The 12,974-nt window shown below is 39.1% G+C and overlaps 1 protein-coding gene across 3 annotated transcripts; it reads left to right on the top strand.

Annotated features, from left to right (window-relative positions):
- The first annotated feature begins 1,705 nt into the window (after positions 1-1,705).
- LOC131307835 (AT-rich interactive domain-containing protein 6-like) lies at positions 1,706-12,534 on the top strand. 3 transcript variants are annotated; one of them, XM_058334545.1, is made up of 12 exons: positions 1,706-3,122; positions 3,234-3,273; positions 3,690-3,742; positions 5,398-5,443; positions 8,657-8,749; positions 9,857-9,979; positions 10,115-10,166; positions 10,248-10,323; positions 10,795-10,861; positions 10,961-11,011; positions 11,581-11,673; positions 12,082-12,534. In XM_058334545.1, exons 1-12 carry the CDS (start codon positions 2,125-2,127, stop codon positions 12,187-12,189), a joined length of 1,800 nt encoding a protein of 599 aa, XP_058190528.1. In that variant the 5' UTR covers positions 1,706-2,124; the 3' UTR covers positions 12,190-12,534. The 3 variants fall into 3 exon arrangements, with proteins under 3 accessions (XP_058190528.1, XP_058190527.1, XP_058190529.1); XM_058334544.1 differs by having other exon boundaries at positions 9,854-9,979; XM_058334546.1 differs by lacking the exons at positions 9,857-9,979; positions 10,115-10,166; positions 10,248-10,323; ... (2 more) ...; positions 11,581-11,673; positions 12,082-12,534 and adding an exon at positions 9,204-9,840.
- The last annotated feature ends 440 nt before the right edge of the window (positions 12,535-12,974 follow it).

Raw genomic sequence — 12,974 nt, 5'->3', positions numbered from 1 at the left:
TTCGAAAATCCGAATCCGATTTAGTTTTTTTTTTTTTAAATTTCAGAATTTAAAAAAAAAGAGGAAAGAAACAATCAATAATCATCCAGTGGCAAGCAACAATCATCATCCGGCAAACTCACAGCCTCCGCCGCTAACTCAGCTGGTCTCCAGCCCCACCGCTTCTCAATCGCTCTTTTCTTCTTCCTTGTGACTGAAACACAGAACGAAGGTCGGCGACAAGAGGTCGCCATAGTCGTACCCACCGGTGACGGACACAACCTTGATCTTGTTCTCACAACAAGCTTCGAATTTGATTTCAGTCACGCGTTTCTTCACTCCATTACGACGCCTGAACGGCTCGTCCTCGTCACTTGACGACTCCGTTGCGTCCCCATTGGCCAAGTAAATCCGAATGACAGTGGCGTTTTGGAGCTCATTTTCGCCGATAACCGCAGCTCCGGCGGTGACAACGACAGAGAGGGTAAGTAACGTTCTGCCTCTTCTCTCTCTATTTTCGATTGATTATGAAACGTGATGGTGGTGGACCTGGCGGTGGTGACTTCTTCTGGAACCAGAGAATTGAGAGAAGTGAAAGGAATAGGGTTTTTTAAAAAACATTTCGGATTGGATTGTTGTCGGATTTAATCCGACACAATCTGAATTTTATCCGATCTGATCCGTATTTATCGAATTCAAATTACGGATTGCTGTTATCGGATTCGGATCAAATTTTACGAATCGAATCCAGTCCATTGACAGGCCAAAATGGAGAATAAAAAATTTAAAGGGTGGGTTGGATGTGCACATAAGTATGCATAAATGCCAAATGGAAAAGTAGAGTGAAACTTGGAGGCATCTCGAAGACTCCGTTGTTAATACCATATACCATACCGGCCTGTACCGATAATAAAACGACACTTATACTTAAGTGTTTTGTATCGCCTCAAATACGGAATCAGAAATCCTACGGGCACATTAAAGTTGTCCACAAGTGTATTCAAATGTCCAAATTTAAAATAAACTCTTATAGGAAAGAGTTAAGATCTGGATTTAAAATAAATTCTTTCAGGGAGATTTAAAATAAATTCCCCCCTAAAATAAAGTCTTTCATCGCTGGAAGAGTTTATTTTAAATTCAGACTATTGGAAGCACTTTTGAACGGTTATGATTGTGCCCTACAAGGTGCCCTGCAGAATCTCTGGATTGCCCAAACACCCTGTACCGGACGATACCTAGGTGTACTGGCCTGTACCAAGCGATACTTGGGCGTTCCGGCAGATACCGATCAATGCCAAACTTGTAACGGAATCTCGGCTGGTACAAAAATAAATGTATTTGTTTCTCTTGCTTAAAAAAGGCTTGATTTTTAGGATAATTTAATAAAACTTGAACTCTATAATATGTTAACCATCTTAATTTGTTATTAGGACTAATGTTAATGTATATCAAAGTGTTAGAATTTATTTTATTTCTCTATTTGAAGTATTTTTGTTTTTCATAAATTTATAAAAATATATATTGAGGTCAATTTGAAACAATACTGGTTGGCTTATTTAAGCGATTCAGAGATAGTATTTTGTATTTATTAATTTCTTGAAAATATGATGGTCAGATATTTAGCTTCCAAAATTACTTTTATTCGAGATTCTTTTTTTTTTTTTTGAACTGTTCGAAATCCCATTGGATAAAGATAAAATAAATTTCATTTTCGGTTCCTCCACCCCATTCATTTTTATCGGACCAAGTTTCCTGCACAATTCGTTGACCAATAACAACTGAGACCTGTGTTTAGAGGCAAAATCTGTTTTACTGTGTATGTACGAGAGAGAGAGTGTGTGTAAGCCCTAATAGTCAATCGATCAGAATACCACCCGAGATGATCTAAATCGAACAAATCTCAGCAGCTCCGGCGACGCTAACAACAGGTACTTGTCTCTCATCCCTCTCCGTGGACCGTCGTCGTATATCCCCCTCTCTCCGCTCTTCCTGTTCGTGGTTATCTCACCGAACACATTAGTTTTGGGGTCTAGTAAGTACGAGTATCCCACATTCAGTGCCAGCTCCTTTGGCATTTTGTTGTTGGCCTGAAGCGGTGGCTTTCTAGGCTTCTGCTTGGCCGACCCTGCAGAGGATAATCAAGAAATGGTAAAAGTCACAGATGAACACGATGGTGTTAGCAACGATATCGCGGTGGAGGACACGGAGGTGGAGAAGGATGAAAGCACCTATCTTGGCGACAAGGATTCCACTCACTCCACCGACAGACTAGCTGGAAATAAGGAGTCTCTGCAATCTGATTATGCAAACGTTGGGAACAAGGAATGCGTTCTCCCTCACCATATCCAAAACCCTATTGCAACTGCAAGGTTGCATCCAGAAGATGACCTTGAGCACCCTGATGTTAGGAGTCTTGAATTGCCTAAAGAAGGTAGCTCGCTTGAAGAAAAAAGTCTTATTGAACCTTCTGCTGTTGATCCTGCCAATAATGCCAGCCCAAATGAGCCTCAGGACAGAAATGAAAAATTCGAGGACATGCACCTGGATCCCCCGATTCAGTCAGACTCTATCAGGCTTGTTGAGATGTCTGTGAAAACTCAAGCTGACGATGAAATAGGGAAGGAACTGAAGAGAGGGTTGACTGTGATGGAGTTGGATGAGGGCATTGCAGCAAAGGAAGATGAATTGAACTATGGTGAAATGAGGGCAGAGTTTCTACCAGAACATGAAACAAAGGACCACGAATCAAACAGTGAGGAATTGAATGTTGGGGTGACTGACTTGGAATTACCTCAGAATACGGGTACAAAGGAGGAGGAATTGGATGACGTGATGACTGGAACAGAGTTAACACCCGATAATGGAATTGAAGAGGAATCAAATGGCGCGGTGATGGGGAAAGAGGTGCTAGTGGACAGCAAAATAAAAAATGAATCTCGTAAGGATGAATTGGATGTAGGAGTTGCAATTGAGGACAAGAGCTCGAACAGGTCGTTCCTCTTGGAATCTAATGATATGGCTGATGAGTGGGGAACAGAGGAGGAGCAAGCAGCATTCATGAGGGAGTTGGAAACCTTCCACAAAGAGAGGTTTCTGGAATTCAAACCCCCAAGATTTTATGGAGAACCACTAAATTGCCTCAAGTCAGTTTTTGGTGACTGTTTATTCATATTTGCAGTTTTTGCCTACTGTCAATTTTTTTTGTGCCTTCCTTGTTTGCACCGACTTCTCTTCCTTTTTTTCCCGTGAGTTAGGTTATGGAGAGCTGTCATCAGACTTGGCGGCTATGAACAGGTAACCAGAGTTTGATTGACTTCTCTTTCTGTGTGTGTGTGTGTGTGTGTATTGACCTGTTGGTAGTTGTATGGGTTCATGTGACTAGATATGCAAATGCGTGGTTATGTTCAGAGTATTCATTGCTGCTTCTGTGTAAAATGTTTAATATCCCTTCCCCACCAACACACACACACACACACACACGTAAGAGGGAAAACTAGCAGAAAACTTAGCAATCCTAGTTTTCTTGATAAGTACACGCCTTAGTTTTGCTGGTCATTTGTCCGTCAAATATACTTGTTACCTCTAGTTTTAGTTGATCGATTGTAAGATTCCTTCCAGGGTTTTAACAAGTATAATCTTTCGTCACTGTCAGCTACAAAAAATTGCAACATTAAATTTGTAATTTTTTCCTTTTTGTATGGCATTTGTAGGTAACGTCGTGCAAGTATTGGCGGCAAGTCGGAGAATCATTCAAGCCCCCGAAGTAAGGAGTACCAAATGTTTCTTGTCAATTTGTATGGTTCTAATTTAAATCATTCGTTTTAGATGACTTAAGAAGGGACATCTGAGTTTGTATGCATACAGTTTTATTGCCTTTCTATTAGTAGTAGTTGTTCAGTTCTCAAATTAGTTGTTTAGTTGTCAAATATAGTTTTTTGGGTAAAGTAAGATTTTATTGACAAAACCAAACTTACAGAGCAGCTTTCGGAGAGGAAGTAAGTGGCAGTGCTCTCGCATCGGTTTGTAGCAGCTGTTAGAGCGGTGCGGACTAGTTGTATGTACCGGTTAGCTGTCAGTTGACAAAGAGAGCAGCAGTCAGAAAATCCTCGTAGATGCAGGAAGCTACTAAGACAGGGGCATACCCCATAAAAGAGCCAAATGGGCTAAAAAACAAAACAACAAGCTAACACCCTACAAAGCAAAACTGCTAGCTAGGAGTTAGCACAACAAAAAACAAGCATCCAAATATGGGGTATACACATCCAGTCTTAAGCTCTACTAAAGACTTGAGAAGGAATATTCAAAGAAGAGCAGAAAGCTATGTTAGCAGCAGTCTTCTTAATTCTTCTCCAGGAACTAGCACAAGCCTTGATATCAGTCAAAACCTTGGCTTCCAACTGATGCACATCACCCCGAGCAGCCTGGAAAATTCTTCTGTTACGTTCTCCCCCAACGTGGTAGATAATATCAGCCAAAGCAAGCTTAGATGAAATTGGGTATCAGTCCTATGTTGAACCATCCATCCCATAATCTGAGGTAGGTCATTGAAGGGGCAAGGAGGCCTAAGCCTCTGTTGAACTGACTTCCACACTTGAGATGAAAAAGAACATTGAAAGAAAAGGTGTTCGTGACTCTCATTTGCAGCTGAGCACATCACACACTGAGCATCCACAAGCATTCCCAATTTAAGGAGTCTATCCCTAGTGAACAAACTACCCAGGACTGTCATCCCCTGGATAATTGACCAACAATGGACAGCATGCTTAAACCAAATTACTTTGGACCAATTCACAACCGGGTGGGGAGTTCTGAGGGGATTCCAGGCAGATTTTATGGAGAATCTACCATTTGCTGTCAGGTTCCATACCACTGAATCCTCTTGAGAGATGTGAGGAGTAAGAGAAGCAGGAGTACTCCTTAGGATTTCTCTAGTAACTGCATTCCTTCTTCTTGGCCACTGCCATTTCTGATTAGTAATGATAGATGCAACTTTGGCATAGAGGTTTCTGCCCAAATTGTAGATGACCCTTGTCCCAAACTTAGCAAATAAAGGTCCACGTAGGTTATCCACGGCTGCACAATAGATAGACTTGAAAGCAATTTCCTGAATGTCAAATATAGTTGGAGCTTGTTTAGAGCATATAGGAAATCCCTAAGGGTGTAGGTTTTTGATCAATTATGCTGGGGTTACCCTTAGGGTAGTGCTGTGTAATAAAACTGTAAAGACCATATCTCCTGTCATTAACTAAAATTTCCCCTGGAAAAGAATTGAAATCTGGAAAAATTAAGTTAGACTGTACACTTGTTAAGAATAGGTTACCTTCTCATACTCCTCTTGCTTGGCCGCTGTATTATATTGTTGATTTTTTACGATAATTGAACTTCAGGGCTAAATGTTTCATAATTTTAAACTTGCAGGACATGTACAACTGTCTCATGGACCTTTCGATGTTTCTATGAAAAGGTTATGCTATAGTTGCTGAGTTATTTCTTCCTTTGCATATTGCTTGATATTGAGAATTTTGATGGTGAGTCTTTCTTTTTTCCTTGAACATGTGGAACCTTGAACTGCATTGGGAATAGTATGACAATTTTTTTTATAGAAGTATTATAAAGTACACTTCCTAATCTCTCAATCTGGATTAAAGTTTTTGTAACATGAATGTTTCGTTAAACAAGAATGACAGCTATGGAAAGGAGTGTTTCCCTTCTAAGTGTGCATGCAGGGGCAAGGTGCAACAAATGCTAGGCCAAACACATACAGAACAAAAGCAAGATGGTGACAGAATCACAAGGGGTCATCATTTCGTAGAAGACATAACATTGGATGAGTAGAGGCACAATATAGGTTCATGTAGCTTATCGGAAGTAATTGTGATATTCTGGTACATTTGAGGAGTAAAAGTTTATGCCTAAAGGAATTTTGAAGTACATGAGGAGGTTCTAACTTCTATTGCAGACCAACTGATGAGGCAATAGAAGGTGTTCGATGAGGCAATAATTTAAGACTCTGGGAAATTTATCTTTACTTGGAATTTTGTTAGGATTTAAATTTTGCTTCACTTTGATTAGGGTTTCCTAGCATGTTTATGGATAGGCCTCTGCACAATAGATTTGGGCAGAATATGATATTGCATTGAGCCACTTACATCGAGATCAAGTATGTAGGGTTTCTCTTCTTTTGGGTTTGCCTTTATTTTCGCTGATTTCCTTGATGTCAATTGCTTTTTTTTTGCCGGTAATCCTTTATCCACTGACCTCTCGCATAGCGAATATTATTATGGTAAAAGACAATATGTTGATGTAGGGACGGAGGGGTGAGGACAATGTATATTTGTTTGTGGAGTTGAGCAGATTGACTTTGTTCTAGGTTAAACATAGCCTAAGACTCATTAAAGAGGAGTTTGAGCCTATAAGAACTTTTTTGTTAATTTAGTAGCAAGAGAAAGTAAATTCCATGGAACATCGTTCTTCCAGTTGACTTTGTTTGAGGTGGAAAGTCCATGCTCAAAATGTTTAAGTAGTTTAAAAATTTGTGTGTTTCTATGACACTTTATGGGAGCTTGGTTATTTTGGGGGGAAGGTGGAGTAGGAGCAGCTAAGATAGATATGGTTCTATACTACAATGATTGTCTGCCTTTCTGGTCTTGCAAGGTAGCGATGATATGATTTCAAATCCTACTCTTATGCTTAAACGAAAAACAAATTCAAATTAGAATTAAAATTAAAATTTTGCGTTTTAGTTTGTGTTAAGTAGGAGATACTATGTGAGATGTTCTTATACTACATATTCCTGAATAAGGCGAACGGAATAATAGGAAAAAATAGATGAAAAAACTATGTAAGCATTAAAAGTTTAGGTAAAACTTTGGAATAGTTGGATGGTTCTCCCAGAATTTGATTCAAGAAATTTATTTGTTTGCTTGGTTCCAGCTCAGCACCAAATGCATCAACAATTAGCAAATAGTGAAATCAAATAATTCCATGTGTTAGTGTACTATCTTGATGTTGCTATCTCTTGTCCCTGGAAGGTGAGTTGGATTGTTGGGCCCAAGGAGATGGGTCTTCCGGATAGTGAAATCAAATGTGCGAGGTGTAACAATTTGCATCCAAATAAATCAAATAGTTTTCCAAATAAGGAAAAGCCAAATTTCTTAATGAATCTAATTCAGTACTTCCGTGTCCTTTGATGTTTCTCTATGAACCATGAAAGGTGAGTTGGATTGTCAGAACCAAGGAGACAGGTTTGCCGAAAATTTGGAGGTCAGAATCTTTTTTCCTTTCTGGAAAAGTTTGTACTTGGGAATTTCATATGCTGAGGTGGAAAGGCAAGAATACCTGTCATGGCTTTGTTATACTCCTTCCGTCCCATTTTTATAGTCCCATTTGGGGATTCCAACTTTTTAACAAAGCATAATGATTACATCAAAATGCATTTGACTTTCCAATTATGCCCTTAACTTTCCAAATTTGATTGATGTAGGTAGACATACTTTAATTTAATCATTAGGGTAATAATGGATTTTTACAAAGTTTCTATGGTTATTTTTGGAAAGTGGACATGTATTTTGGGACCTCTCAAAATGGAATAAGGGACTATCTTTATGGGACGGAGGGAGCATTCGGCTAGAATGTGTACAACCATCTAACGGATAGGTTGTACATGTATACATCCTCCTGTACATCCATTTGAATTGTGATACCCTTACTCTACTATGCATCATTCTTGGCCACTACACTGCCTAAACGGGGTTGTCTTTTTCTCTTGTTTATCTTCTTTTGTAGTTATGCCATAACCGTAATATACCATCTCTCTCTCTCTCTCTCTCTCTCTCTCTCTCTCTCTCTCTCTACTTTGGTTGTTTGTGGTATCGAAACTCTGGCTCATAAAATTTTGTTGCAAATTTCCTAGTCTCCACTCATAATTACTCTGTCCAAGGGGAAAGTTGGAACAATATAACTTCTTAACAAAGAGGAAATTGGTACAATATTGACTATACAGAAAGCTATGGTTCTTCCTAAATATTACACTGTCACCCGGTCTTGGGTAGAACTTAACCCCAGTTGTTGAAGTGAGGGTACCCTCATACTTATATTCTTCAAGTTACTTTGGTACCCAGGCAATGTGGGATTTCTCTTTGTACCCTCCCTCACGTGCAACGTGCTCACTCGGCAGCAACTGTCGCGTGCAGCCAGATACACACACCCTATCCTTCTCTGGTATAGCTCTGATGCTATGTTACACGGTATTGGGTAGAACTCGACCCTAAAAGTTAGCTCATGAAGTGAGAGCTGGCGATGTGAGACTTTGCTTCACATACACGTGTCATTTGGTTGGATGTTTCACCCGAATAATCAAGTCATGTTTTTGTTAGCTAGAAGAAGAGAACTCATGAAGTTCTAGTTAATATATTTTGGATTGAAAGGGCTTCCGCTTAAGTACAACCTACCCTTTGTGGTTAAAATATTTCAAGTTACAGACATGGGTGTTTGTGAATCTTTATAGTTGATCAGGAGGGGGGATAATGTTCCTTTTGAAATTTTCACTATGTCCTTATACATCTCTATGTAGATTCGGGTCAATGGGTTCTTCACATTTGTGCGGGTTGTTTTTGGTGGGCATCTGCTTGCTTCTTCTTACCTGCATTTTTTGGAGTCGCTGATATTTTTTTTGCAGGCTTTACTGGAATATGAAAAGCATAAAATGCGTAGTGGCGAGCTCCCTTTCACTGATGCTTCTTTTACCGAGCCTGCAAGTGCTGGGAATCTGGTAAGGGTTTACATGTAATTGTGCTCCATATCATGTTGATTCTTTTTCATAAAAGTAATACAGAACCCCCTTCATGTTCGTCCGGAATCTTAATATTCAGCGATTTTCATCTGTCATAGCTGTAAATCCATTTCTCATATGTTATGTATGTTACCTCTGTAATGTTTTGATTAAATTGAAGCTGCAATAACCACAAACAATACAATATATACTAATGTAAGCAAAGTCTACATAAATATCAACTACTGTCTGCATTTCAGTCTCAGTTCATAGTTCAGTCACAGAGGCATAACGAGGTTAGTTCGTCAATAAGTTCTTTCTGTATATGTGATTTTATCTGAATGAACATGGATGCATATCGGATTCTTGGAGCTGTAATAGTCATATCTTAATATTACCATTTGACACCAAATATATTTAAGAAAAACAATATCAGAAACCTGTTTTCATACAGGACACAAATGCCCTTTCTGTGTTCCAGATGAGTTCATTGAAGCTAATACCACTATATAAGTACATAACAACAAGACGTGTGCCGGGCACAGATACCACCGCTGAAATGAAGTGTCAGTGCTTCAGGTGGCAGGGGAGTGGAGTAATGGTGGTGGTGGGGGCTCGGAGGGATGGAGAACGAGGTGGAAGAAGGTGGCTGGGATTAGTGTTGGGGTTTTCATTGATTAGGGGAAGGTGTGGAGAAGCCAAAACCATGGGGCATTGGCTATTTTTGAATGTCAAAGAAGCTAAGTGCTTCAAAGCCAAACCCCATGGGGGTAAAATGTATTTTTGCATTTCCCTTTAGTCAACGTTAATTGCTTGCCATAGTGCATTCAGTATCCAGATGGGTTCTTTTATTAACGATATTTGCTTCAAGGGTAAAGCGGATAAGCTGTTCCTGGTCTTATAAGCCCATGCATAATACCTGTGATGGTGTGGAAACTGTTATGCTAGCCAAGTTTCTGGATGTCCATGCGTAACGCTTTTGTGCCTGATCCAGCTTGGTGATAGTCATGATTGTGTGCTTAAATGCTAAAATTTCTTGAATATCTGTGATCGTACTTGTTTGTTTTTAGCGCATATCTTAGTGCCATTACAAACTACTTTTAGCAGCCGGGCATGCATCAAGCTTCAGGACCAGGTAGGGCAAGAAGAGATGCTGCGGCTCGTGCTATGCAGGGTTGGCACTCTCAGCGTCTTCTTGGGAATGGCGAGGTTGGGGACCCACTTATAAAGGTTTGTGGAGGAAAAGTAATCTATAGCCTTGTCACTTCTTCTCTTTGGTTGGTTCCTTCCCGGCCGACTAAAAATGTCTGCACGTATGATTTTTGTTTTCTTCATTCAATGATGTCAGACTTCATTTTTGGTTAGGACAAAAACTCAACTTCTACTCCCAGACGTGAAAAATACCTTAAAAGCATTGGTATATTCTCTCTGCTAAATCTGCAAGTTGTCATGCAATATGAGACCCCATCAATTTTTCCTTAAAAATTTGATGCTTCAGGTTTGCTAAAGCGGAAAAGGCCATCCCCGGTTGAACGAGCTGTCAAAGCTGGGCGTCTGAAAGCATCAAAGTCACAGTTAAGATCTAAAGTCTATATCTTGCAATCATGTTTGACTTGGAATTTTGATTCCTTGTGTTTGATGCTAATGTAGGGTATTGGATCACATCTTGTATTTAGCCTTTATTATCTAATATTCTCTATCTGAATTGTCTTGCTTTTTGTTGGTTTTATTGGCCCATATAAATTTATTGCTGATCTATGAGGATTGAGGACTATGTCCCAATGGTCATTTTAAGTTCCAATACTGTGGACTTTTCAATAATGCTTGTTGAAATGCTAATGCCTCATCGGGAGGCCCTTCTAGATGGCAAAGCTTCCATTTCTGCCCCTTTCTTTTCCAGTTAGGAGAAAATTGGTAGCAGCAATTTCTTCTCAATGTTTCCATGCTGATGTACATAAAGTGGTTGTAATGGAGGACAAAAATTTATATATTCATGTGCCCATCAACTTTTCTATTGATGGTATTCATCTGATTTTTTTTGTCAGGTCTGACACCATGGTTGTTGATATTGGCCCCTCTGCTGATTGGGTAAAGATCAATGTGCAGAGAACTGTATGTTTGTCTAGTACTACTCTTTGAGCAGTATGATATGCTGGATATTCAGCCTAAATCTAAGGGTATTTAACTAAGTTTACTATCCTGATTACACAGAAAGACTGCTATGAGGTATACGCTTTGGTTCCTGGGCTTTTGCGCGAGGAGGTTAGTAGAAAATCTTGTAAATCTCTCCACATTTTTAGTTGAACTGAGTTTAGCAGTACATTGGACCAGTACGCTAATGAAATAAGAACAGTAGAAAACTTGAGCCATTTGACCAAATTGTTTGACCTCATTTGGTGTACCTTGAGATAATATAGATTTACATACGGTATGGCTGTATTTGGACTTTTGACCCAAAAAAAAAAAAAAAATGGTTGTATTTGGACATTCTATCATTGGTTTATTGCCATATTTGCATTTAGTTCTTAGTAATATACGCAGTTATCTCAAAAATCTTCACGTAAATGGATGGATAAACCTCAACTCTATGCAATCAATATTCAATAGTTATTTTATAGGTACATATATAATGGTCTTTGTTTATGTTTTCTGGTGTTTCCATATTTGTTTTTTGTTCCCCTTCCATCTAAGAAACATTTCATTTTAAGAGCTGATGAATAGGACATCAACTGAAACTTCGACTCTTGCTCTTCCCATGCTTATTATATACAGTTTACGTGGTTTGCAGTTTTAACCACTATTTAAACATTCTTGTTCTTTGGTGAAATCAGGTGCGAGTCCAGTCTGATCCAGCGGGGCGCTTGGTTATATCTGGTCAACCAGAGCAGTTAGACAATCCTTGGGGTGTCACACCATTCAAAAAGGTTTGTATAATGTATCTTCTGGAAGCAGTGTAAAATACAGAACTGTTAGTCCCATCTGAATGGCTCATTCAGAAAACGGTACTTTCAAAGAAGATATTCCAAGTATAGCACGTCTCTCTCTCTCTCTCTCTCTCTCTCTCTCTCTCTCTCTCTCAGATACCACTTTCTATGCTCTATTAACTTTCAGAATCATGTAGTCTCTGTTATGAGAAAATTCGGCTGCTTATAAATGGCATAATGTTGATGTTTTTTTCTGGTTTCTCAAGGATCTATATCCCCCTCCCCTCCCCTTGAGATTGGAAAACAGATTCGGGCTTTGGATATTCCTTGAATTTTTAATTCAACAATTTCTGCTTGAGACTGCTCAATCCAACTTTAGATGATTATGGAATTGTATTTTATTTGTAGGTTGTGAGCCTACCTTCCAGGATCGATCCTCATCAGACCTCTGCTGTGGTCACCCTACATGGCCAGCTGTTTGTGCGAGTACCATTCGAGCAGTCAGATCTGCAGTAGTAGGGATGATTATACTTCATGGGAGTGGTTTGCTCTGACCACCTTTGCACATAGACTCGGACTTTTTTGGAGGAAATATAGGGCATTAAATTCAGCTTTTGGATGCAAGTTTTTTCTTAGGCAACTCATTCAAAGTATAACAATGTTGCTATCTTATCCAGTTGGATAAGTGCTTTCTCTTTTTAGGGCGCCTTTGTTATTATTAGTGAGAGATGAGAATTGCGATTGTTTAATCATGGTCTTAATGCAGTTAGGAACCCCTGCAAAAGCTTGCATTACTGTATAGAACTAACGGCTACTAATTTTTTCCCAGGCAGAATTTTATTGATCTCTCTTCCAATTCTAGCTTTCAGACCATCTTATTGCTTTTTCTTGCTGTTTTTTTTGTTCATATGTCTTTGAGTTAAATCATTCAGTGTGAACTGCGGGTTACAGTATTTGACTGGGGTTAAAACGAAGCTTTATTCAATTTTGTTTCTTATTTTGCTTTGTGGGTGGTTCACGTGTGAAGTTGCAAAAGATATTGAACTTCTCTGCGTTTTTTGTGGATATTTTTGGTGGACAGTGTGCTGATGTGTACTGAAATCTGCAGGACTGGTTTCTTCCATGAATTGATGCAAAAATTGATACAATTTTTTAATGATGTAACCTTGGATATTATTAATGATATATATATTTGCAGTGTTGCTTCTCAAAAAAAAAGTAGGCATCATGCATTGTTTATGCCTTTACCGTGTGCGCATATATTTATGCACGACCATGTTATTTGTGTTCTATATAGCATT

This window comes from Rhododendron vialii, chromosome 11a (genome assembly GCF_030253575.1).
Source record: "Rhododendron vialii isolate Sample 1 chromosome 11a, ASM3025357v1".
Lineage (NCBI taxonomy): Eukaryota > Viridiplantae > Streptophyta > Magnoliopsida > Ericales > Ericaceae > Rhododendron > Rhododendron vialii.
Note: the sequence above shows the minus strand (reverse complement) of the source record. Positions and strands in the feature narration are given on the sequence as shown.

Bases quoted from the DNA above. Each gene is read 5' to 3' on its own strand.
- LOC131307835 (XM_058334544.1), top strand. From the start codon at position 2,125: ATGGTAAAAGTCACAGATGAACACGATGGTGTTAGCAACGATATCGCG. The intron at 5,444-8,656 runs GTTATGCTATAG...TTTTTTTTGCAG, and splicing joins TTCGATGTTTCTATGAAAAG to GCTTTACTGGAATATGAAAA. The intron at 9,980-10,114 runs GTTTGTGGAGGA...ATTTTTGGTTAG, and splicing joins TTGGGGACCCACTTATAAAG to GACAAAAACTCAACTTCTAC.